The sequence below is a fragment of the Caenorhabditis remanei genome, chromosome I (genome assembly GCF_010183535.1).
Source record: "Caenorhabditis remanei strain PX506 chromosome I, whole genome shotgun sequence".
NCBI classification, from domain to species: Eukaryota; Metazoa; Nematoda; class Chromadorea; order Rhabditida; family Rhabditidae; genus Caenorhabditis; species Caenorhabditis remanei.
In genome coordinates, this window is record NC_071328.1 from 10,766,470 (window position 1) to 10,776,405 (window position 9,936).

Sequence of the window (9,936 nt, forward strand, 5' to 3'; positions counted from 1 at the left end):
ATTGTTTCAATCACCGCAACAATTTGTTTGTTTTTCGGTCATTTTCTCGTCTACCGGGTAGAAGTGTAATACTTACTCATCATATCTGTTCTCTTTTTCATATTCTCTTTCATCTATCTCTCAAACCGTACTGTTTAAAAATGTTATGATAAGTGAGAACCGCCCAAGAACTTTCTAAACATCTTCTCGTTTTATTTCCATTTATCTGGTAGATTATCCTAAAATTTCAGAAATGGAAGATATTCTCCGTCAGTTTCTTTCTTCAAATTCACTCAAAGATTCTCCTTTTCCGCTGATTCCTCTTCCACTTGACACTTCGATTCTGAGTTCCCCGGAATGCCAACAACCAAAACCACAGCATTCATACATCGGACTTATTGCAATGGCGATTCTTTCTTCTCCACAGAAGAAAATGGTGTTGGCTGAGGTAGTGAAACGGAAACAATTCTGAATAATCATCTTTATCGTTTCAGGTTTACGAATGGATTATGACGGAATACCCATACTTCAGAAGTCGAGGAGCTGGATGGAGAAATTCAATTCGACACAATTTGTCATTGAATGATTGTTTTGTGAAGGCGGGGAGAGCAGCTAACGGAAAGGTCAGTGTGTGTACATTTGTATCAAATCAAAGAATACTTTTTCAGGGTCACTACTGGGCAGTTCATCCAGCATGTGTTCGTGACTTCGAACGTGGAGACTTCAGACGTCGTAGAGCTCAAAGGAAGGTTCGACGTCATATGGGACTGCAAGTAGAAGATGGAGATTCATCAGATGAGGAGGGATCTGCTGGATCAGACACCTCACCGCCAATCTTTGCTCCAGCATTTTGGAATTTGACCTGTATTCCAAGAACTCCAATCAAATCTTTCACAATTGATGCGATTCTGGAACATAACTGAAAGAGTGATGCTTAACTCGCCTAATGAGCATTTATCGCTCTGACTTTTCCACATTTCCAACTATTCACTCGACTTTTGATTGTTTCCTGTCACTCTTCCCTTCTCTTAATTTATCCCTTTTCCTCCTTCTCTTCCATTCCCTCTTCCCTGTCACCAATTTCTATACGGGCTGTTCCTTTTTCCGTTCTCTCTCCCCTTTAAATTCCGCAGCCATCCCCTGAACTTCCTGTTTGGAAGTGCAATCATCTGCACAACTGTTATTGTTTTGAGCTCATTATTTCAATCATCTTCATTATCATAATCAACTCGATAATATATGCGCCAACATGGCGAAAGTAGCTAATAAAGAGAATCGACAAAAAATCTTTGGAGGTATTTTACAAAATATGGGGGAAGAAGAAAAAGCTTAGTTTGATTAGAGAAGGAAAAGACGGGGGCTTATAATTTGCGGTAAAAAAGCGCATTCGGAACTAATATTTCCTTAACTGTGGTCATTATATTTCTCCAGTTCTGGAAAGGAAAAGCTATAGAAAGGCTTATCACCGTAATCGTTCACTAACAATCTTAGTTGTTGTCATTTGTAAAAAGAACAAGAAGCGGTAAATTGGACAAGATAAAGGTTTGAATGTGATAACAGGAAAATTTTTGAACTCAATAGAAACACGATAATACTAATATCACACGAATTGTTTCACTGGCACCCGCTTTGTTGCTTTTTTCCAGTAGTTGCTGTGACTAGAATGGGAACGGTTTCTGGTTCATCGTCAGAAGATGCATCGCTATCAGAATCACTGAAATTTTTTTTATGACTTCAATATTTTTGTGAAAACTTACCTCGATGGAGCATAATCGCATAAAGCCTGAAGAGCTCCAACTTGTTTTATAACTGGCTCCGCTTTCGAGACTTTTGTGGGAACGGCATCCTCTTGTTTTTTGTCTTCCGGACCGGCGCTGCTGCAATTTTCGAAAGATAAGCTAAGGAATTCTGATGGCATTACATACGTAGACTTTCTTTTAATCGCAGTGCTCAAAAACGCAGCTTGTTTTGACTTTGGTGGTGCCACTCCAACTGCAGAAGTAGATGGTTTCAAAATGAATCGAGGAACGGATGACTGATTTGCAGCGAGGTGTTGTGTTACAGTCATCTCTTTTATAACTTCTTGTTCTTCTCTTTTCATTTGCAACTTCACAACTCGCTTTGTACTATCAAGATCTGATAGAAACGTACTTTCGTCTTCGTCAATACCACGAACCATGTTTTCTGAAATTACTTTCCATTCAAAAAAAATTCGGCATACACATTCTTACTGAGTTTTTTAGCCTCATCAATTTCCAATTGCTTTGCATCTTTATTATCTTTCAGCTGCTCAAACAGGGTTTTGTTACAATACTCTGGCTCTGGGGCTACTGAAATGAAGATAACTGACAGTGTTATTTGAAAATGAAGAAAGAACTTACAAACTGCATCTGTAGGTTTACGAACCTTCTCCCATGCTTCTTGTCGTGATGATTTCTCTTGGTCGAGCTCAGATGTGCTCACAAATCCGCTTGTCATTGTTCTACTGGAAAAATAGAGCTCAAGAAACGAAGGAGAATAAATAAAACCAAATCGATGACGAGCGACAGATGCGAAATAACGCGCAGTTAGAAAAGCCTAGTATGCCCAATTATTGACTGCGGCTGGGAATGTACGATCGATAACATGTCAAAAAATATGGGTAATGCGTCCTATATAACTGTCATACATTAAAATTCTTAACAGACAAAAATCGAAGACATTAAAATTGCCTAGAATCCTCCTCGAGGAGTCCGAGAGCCAAAGGACTAGTTTTCATCACAAGCTGCCACGGCCACGAACTGCTATTTGAAAAATTATTTTTCGAAACGGGAAAATGTTCGGATTTTTCTCTCGGTAATTTGTTAAACGTGTTAATTACAACAATTAAAATTCCTCAAACCTTCCTCTTTTAAATTTTATATAAATTTCAGAAAGATGAGCGCCGATGTAGTGGCAGACCATTATAATAAAGTGAAGCAGACAGGAATTCAAGACAGGAAAGAAAGTCGCATCTTTTTCATGCGAAATATGAACAATTGGATAAAAAGTCAACTGATCAGTAAGTTTTTCAAAATCGGTGAAATGCTTTTAGTCAATTTCGTTCACCTTCCTCTTTTTAGATGACGCGATGAAGCTTGTGAACGAAAACAATGTTAGAAATCCACGTGTACTGGATATAGCCTGTGGAAAAGGTGGAGATCTTCGAAAATGGGATATATCAGGAGCAAAACATGTTGTTATGGCTGGTAAATAAGAATTTCATCGAACATGCAACAACTAAAAGTTTTCAGATGTCGCTGATGTGTCTGTACAGCAAGCAGAAGAACGTTACAAACAGATGCATAAATATCCAGATAATATTTTCGGTGCACAGTTCATCGTTGCAGATTGTACAAAAGTAAATTAAGATTCTTCAACAAAAAAGAACTGTTCCTTTCAGGAAAATCTTGAAAGTCGCATCGAAAGCAAAGAGCCATTCGACTTGGTAAGTTGTCAGTTTGCCATGCACTACTCCTTTGTCGACGAAGAATCAGCCAGACAATTTATCAAAAATGCCGTTGGGATGTTGAAACCGGGCGGAGTTTTTATCGGAACTCTACCGGACGCCGACAGAATCGTGTAAGATACTGCAAAAAAGACATAGGTTCCACCGAGATTTGAACTCGGGTCGCAGGATTCAAAGTCCTGAGTGCTACACAGGTAAACCGCTAAGTCCCAAAAGCGTGTTGTTGGCGGCTGAAAAAGCGCTAGCGGCTTAATAACGGTCCAATAACCGGTGAGCGACCGCCAAAGTCCCAATGGCGGCTTAATAACCGGTGAGTGACAATGTGGCGGAACATTACAGAAGTTGTGTTAGAGATGGAATTTTGAGAAAATATTTTAGGAGGTGGGTCCTATTAGATAGATGATTCATTCTTTATTTCGTTTTTTTTCATAAAAATGGATTTTATTTTTGGCGGCTTGAAAACGGCTTAATGGCGGCTGAACAGCCGCTGGCGGCTAAATCACTGGCCAGGAACGGGTTAATAACCGGTGAGTGAACCGCTGACGGCTAAACGGCGGCTTAATAACCGGTGAACGACACTGTTAAGAGTAAAAGTTTTAGTTGGAATTTCAAGAAACTATCACACTGATAGATAAATTTTGTATCTAGTTTCTTTACTTCTTTCTTCCTAGATTGTTCCCCAATGACTAATTCATCATACAAATAAGCGGCTATAACTGTGAAACCTGTAATACAAGAGCACATACTGGCCATAAAACATGAATTACCGTATCACCTGTGATAGAGACACATCCAGAATTACAAGTTGAACGCAGTATAACTTGGTTCCAAGAAGAGATGTTAAAACGTTTCCAACTGACAAAATATAGTTTGATACAAATGAAACATTTCATCAGTTGAAAAAAAGTTCATAACTAAGATGCCATTCGAGATAGAGTACTCGCCATAAAGAATGCAACACTTGCAGTTTTTTGTGGAAAATGGTTAACTTTGTGAGTGTGAGACGGCTTCCCTGATGGTATCACAATATCGATTGTTTATGGAGTATACAGATCACAAGTAGAGCTTCATTTTTGTAGTGACAACTTTTTTTGAACGAGTACATACTAAGAAGTTACAGACAGTTCTGGATGTGTCTCTATCACGGGTTATACGGTAATTCAAAACCATATGTGTCTCTATTGCAATTTTCGGTTTCATTCTATTTAAAACGTTTTGGCGTTCACTACTTTTCTCAACTATCTTCCCTTTTTCGACATGCCTTCAACATTCAAGTTTCAATCCAAGCCGCCGCTTTCAGCGAAAAGTCGCAACGATACTCCGCTATTCCGGTGTTCGCAGTAAATCTTCACCGGCGCCGCTCGAATTATTTTTCAGTAAAAACGTTTATTTTTCTTCGATTTTCATGTATTTCTTGGTAATTTTTTAGTTTGTTACATTTCGTTTAAGTGATTGATCAATCTTAATTACTATCCGCTTACTACCCGTTGAATAATTACTCAATTATTCGATTCTAGGCTAATCGAGACAACTTGTGATGGCGTCGGACGTCTCAACGCAATATGGAGGATGTTTCCACTATCGGAGAACAGAAAAGGTTTGTTATCGCATGTATCTGATTATAATTCTATGTAGTTTAACTAATCTTTTACAGAATCTGACGTCTTAACGCCTGAATAAAGCAACAGGCGCCCGTCATGACTGCCAAACGTTCTCGATGGGAAATTCAGAGACAACGACGACGTTTTTTCACATAAAATAAAGGTATTTTTGATTCTCTATAAAAGAAAATAAGCGTAGTTATTTAGGGCGAAACATCGTCAAGTGTGCTCATAATCGGGATCGAACGCCTGTCTCCCCCCAAAGGACTTGTTACACTATTCAACGAAATTCAACAAGCTAAAGAAGAAATCTATGTGAGTAACTATCGGCCTTCGAGCAAATTTTACCTATTTTATTTCAGATTTGGTGAACAATCTTCACCAAAAAAGGATTCTTTCGAACGAAAATCAAAACACCGATTACACAATTTTACACTTGGAACGAGGCGATGAGAAGCGAAAGGAAACAAGTCAAATGGAGTCAAAAGCCAAGAATATTTTAATTTCTATTTTTCTTCTTTCTTCCTTTTTAATTGTATTTTTGTTTTTTCTTATAATAAACAATAATTATTCAACCATGTGTTCCGAAACTACCGGGGAAAGGGGCCTATTGGGAAAGTGCGCCGGGTGAAAGTTGGTCCGGTGGCGGCTAAACGTTGGTCCGTCGGCTGCTGAACGTTGGTCCGTCGGCGGCTCGCAACTTCAACCACCGTATGTTCGCCGTTGGGCAACTTGCGCGCCGCCGCCGGCCCGTTTTTGGGACTTAGCGGTTTACCTGTGTAACCGCTACACCATGGAACCACATTTCTGATCAGTCAATTGGGCGTACGAGAGATAATGTTTCAATCCTCTCTGTTATTTGATGTGTCAATTTGATACACACCGCAGCGATCAGAAAGGATTTGTACGTCCATTTTACAGATGGGCAGTGCGAAATGGAGAAGGAGGAAAGTTTTCGAATGACGTGTGCAAAATCACTTACGAGAATGTAGAGGAACTTTCCAACGGCAATAGGCCTCCTCTTTTTGGTGCAAAGTTCCACTTTTCGCTTGATGAACAAGTCAACTGTCCAGAGTTTTTGGCCTACTTTCCCCTTGTTAAACTGTGAGTTTAAATTATGAAAAATATTAGGAACTTGAATAAAATATAATTTTTTAATATTAAAACATTGCAATTTTACTTTCCAGTCTTCTCGAGGAACAAGATATGGAACTTGTATTCGTCAGGAATTTCGCTGAAGCCATCACCAATTGGTTGGAACCTGGACGACGTCTTTTGGAAAGCATGAAAGGTCTTGAAACATTCCCGAATCATAATCTGAGTGGAAAATCCGACGATGAATACTTGGAAGCCAAAGCGAAGATCGAGACGTTAGGAGAAAATGTACCAAAGTACGTCGGAACACTTTCCAAATCCGAGTGGGAAGCAATCTGCATGTATTTGGTCTTCGAATTCCGCAAAAAGAAAACACCAGCGGCGGAAGGTGAAACTGATGCTCCCGAAGCGAAAAAGCTCGCTTCTGTGGACCAAGAATCTGAAAAAAAATCTAAAGATATTGAAGAAAAACAGAACCCCGAGGAAGAAGTGCACCACCAAAATCAGAGCTAATTTATCAAATAATTCATTTGATCTCATGTTCTCATCCATTTTATGTTATTTTAACCTGCATCTTGTTCTATTTTCAGCGTCATTAAACTTCTAAAAATGTTTGCATTTATTTCGAAATGAAATATTTATTGAAAAAACGGTGTAAAGGACGAAAAGTGAAAACATAAATGCATTAGGATGAAGCAAGGGTACTGTAGCGATTTGTCATAGTGACTCAGTTTCCAGAGAGACAAGAATAAACATCCTGTACAACATCTTTTTGCAATTTTTTGGAGGGAGCGCAGGGGACGATTTTACAGCAGAAGAAATATGGGCGGAGTTTAACAGTCGAAATAAGTTTAGTGGAGAATGTATATTCCGGCTTTGAACTGCTCAATGATGATTTCTTTCAAAATTACAACCTGCAACTTCGAGAATAAAAGTTTCCCTGATTTAGCGGTTCCCAGCACATTTTCATTTTTCATTCTGAGAAATCTCTTTTTTCCTTCTTCATTTCCGTTCTCATTCATTCTTCTTTTGCCAACTAAATCCGACAATTCCTCCCTTTTTTCTTAGCCGTTAGCTTCTGCCGTCCGTCTTCTGTCCACTGCCAGAAGATGTCGACATTCGAAGAGCCGTTCAGATTTATTGGTTTCTTTGAATTTTTTCCACGTTCTTTTCCGTCTCATTCTTCACTATTTTCAACCTTTTTTGTTGTTTTTTCTTTTAAAAGTTAGGTAGTTTTGATAAAAATAGTAACCTGGATGCAATTTTACCTCCAAAAAAAGAAACTGTAACATTCGTTTTTAGAAACTCTAGAAAATAAATGTACATTTTCTAGAATTTCTGGAAGTACAGTAAATTCAGTGACTTTGGATAGAATCTGAAAAAAATTGATTTTCAGTATTAGAACATGTATATATGCCTAATATGCACGCCACCAAGTATTCGTTCGAAATTCATAACATCTATTTCTCTTTTTTGTCTGTACTTGGTAATTCGATTACTGTCTCGTTGCCCTACCCTCCTCATACTTTGGGCTAGTCAAGTTGTAACTTTTTATTCGGTACTTTGACAAATGACCCATTCTTATCTGTCAATGATGTCCTGTAAAGAAGTTTTATGATTCTCGAATTCCTGGTTACAATAGATCACATGATTACTGGTTTAGAGATGTTTCAAGATACAACATCATTTTTCAACACTTGTTTTTTTGTCTGTAATTTAATATAGTTTATTTTCATTTATTGAAGTTTTTTGTAGAATTACTATAAGTATAGCAACTGATAACTCTTTTTTCGAAAATGCGAAGAAATAACTTCAAACGAACATTTATGTCAATAAGAAGAGCCTCCAAAGAAGAAGAGTTCCTGGCATTGTTGTGAACTTTTCTTCATTTTTCTGAATGTTCATTCCCTTTTAAATTCGAAATTTCTTCGAAGCTACCTGTATCCTCTAACAAATAAACCATAAGTTTGTATACCTAAATGGTCTCATTTGATCCATCACTCGGTTATTTCATGTCTGTCGGTTTCTCACATTTCCGACAATAAGTCTTCGTCACAAAATGCAAATGTTCGTCTTCTTTCCTTCCACCGCAACATGTTCTTTCTGTGGTTTTTTTTCTGTGAACCCGCAAAAGGGGAAAAACGAACAACCTTCAGAAGATTGATGCGAGACAGAGCTTGTCGACAATCTTATATGTTTTTTCCGTGGAATGGACATTCATAAAAGTGGAGACCGACTGTTTGCCTCTCTTTTCGACTATTAGTCATCAGTATTTCTTTGGAATAATAATTAAGATTCCCATGATTGAATGAATAGATGAGAAGGGGCAGGACATGATATGGGAAAAGTTATGATAAGAATGCACATTTCTGGAGCATGAGAATCTAGTTAACCGCGATGAATGAGATGAATTGTTTGCTCAGAATACGGTTGGATGACTAGGAAATAAATTGATGAATTCTTCGGAGAATTGGGAGGAGTCGTTTTACTGTAGTGGAGAAGGAAAGCCAAAAGAATACCGTATTTGTCTATTCATTTTGTAAACGTTTGGGTTATCTAGAGTAAATACGGTAAGTACAGCCTTGTAGAAGAACATTTAGTTTTGCAAATTATTCTGATCAATGTGTGTTTGAAATCTAACAGTTTTTCAGTGGTTTGGATCACTTTAGTGAGTGTAGACAATATGTGAGTAATAAAATATGCTCATGAGTATTAACATAAATTATCATATCAATTGATTAATGACTATCAAATCTGATTGTGAGCCCATCTGAACATCTTCATCGTTTTCTTTTTTGAATCACTGGGCATTTCAGAAAAAAAAATCAGAAGTAACTGTAGATTTTTGAAACATTTTCTAAAGCTTCGGAGTCATTTTTAAAATAGTCTACTGTACTGAGTTCTCTCTCTCTCTCTCTCTCAAAGTTTGTATTTTCCAGCGGAAAACCGCAATAACTGTTAATTTTTTAGTCAGTACTGTAAGGACAAAACTTCTTCTTGATACACAAATGCATATAACCTAGAAAACGAACAGTATTTAATAGTTTCTTTTGGCCTGACTAATTTTACTCTCGAATCTGTCCAAAGACTATATGCGAACGCTGAGAAAAACTTCTCAATTCGCCCCCGATTCTTGATTCTAAGATCCAGAAAAAAGTTAATTCAGCCTTCGATCCATTTTCCATCATCTTCTTCTTCTCATTCCTCTACCATGCATTGCATTTCTACAGTAATCCTTCAGTTTTTATTTTCCAATTTCGGCGCGAAATGGCATTGTTTCAGTTGGAGAGGAGAAGGAGGTGACAAGCCCGAAATGGGGATCCAACACTGACACCAAATCAAGGACAAATCATAAAAAAGAGAACTCCTAGTAATTGAGAAAACTGACAAGTTCAAGAGAGAAAGGGGAATGGAAATGAGATTTCACAAGTGACAAGTTATGGGGTGTACTAACTGTTATATGATACCTACGTGACACTTTCCATTTTTCTAACTTAGTCTGAGTTTCTCACAGACCAGCTGAAAAAGAGGAAGCGATGGTGGTTTGTTTGATTCAACAAATTCACCTGTTGATAGCTTAACTGATCGGAGAAAAAGTCAGAAGTTTGATTTTCAACATGTTGAATTTTTAACATTTCTAGAATTGAAAAGGATTAAATCTGAGTACTGATGGACGTAGGAAAGAAATTCTCTGATTGTAAGTAAGTAAGCTCTATATTGATTCAAAACTCAGAACGTATGACTGGAAATTCCTTTGTAGGTTGTTATTGGATA

The 9,936-nt window shown here is 37.8% G+C and overlaps 3 protein-coding genes across 3 annotated transcripts; 2 read left to right on the forward strand and 1 right to left on the reverse strand.

Moving 5' to 3' along the window:
* Positions 1–232: 232 nt before the first annotated feature.
* On the forward strand, positions 233–902 carry GCK72_002329 (uncharacterized protein; the record flags this gene model as incomplete). The annotated part of the gene is made up of 3 exons (XM_053723372.1): positions 233–427; positions 474–602; positions 648–902. The coding sequence occupies 3 exons, from the start codon at positions 233–235 to the stop codon at positions 900–902; spliced, it is 579 nt and encodes a 192-aa protein (XP_053592017.1).
* A 691-nt stretch (positions 903–1,593) lies between these two features.
* GCK72_002330 (uncharacterized protein) lies at positions 1,594–2,457 on the reverse strand (the record flags this gene model as incomplete). Its single annotated transcript, XM_053723373.1, has 5 exons — positions 1,594–1,693; positions 1,737–1,856; positions 1,905–2,163; positions 2,211–2,309; positions 2,361–2,457. 5 exons carry the CDS (start codon positions 2,455–2,457, stop codon positions 1,594–1,596), a joined length of 675 nt encoding a protein of 224 aa, XP_053592018.1.
* A 438-nt stretch (positions 2,458–2,895) lies between these two features.
* Positions 2,896–6,675, forward strand: GCK72_002331 (uncharacterized protein; the record flags this gene model as incomplete). Its single annotated transcript, XM_003104776.2, has 6 exons — positions 2,896–3,019; positions 3,081–3,206; positions 3,252–3,358; positions 3,401–3,579; positions 5,989–6,171; positions 6,255–6,675. The coding sequence occupies 6 exons, from the start codon at positions 2,896–2,898 to the stop codon at positions 6,673–6,675; spliced, it is 1,140 nt and encodes a 379-aa protein (XP_003104824.1).
* Between the last annotated feature and the right edge of the window lie 3,261 nt (positions 6,676–9,936).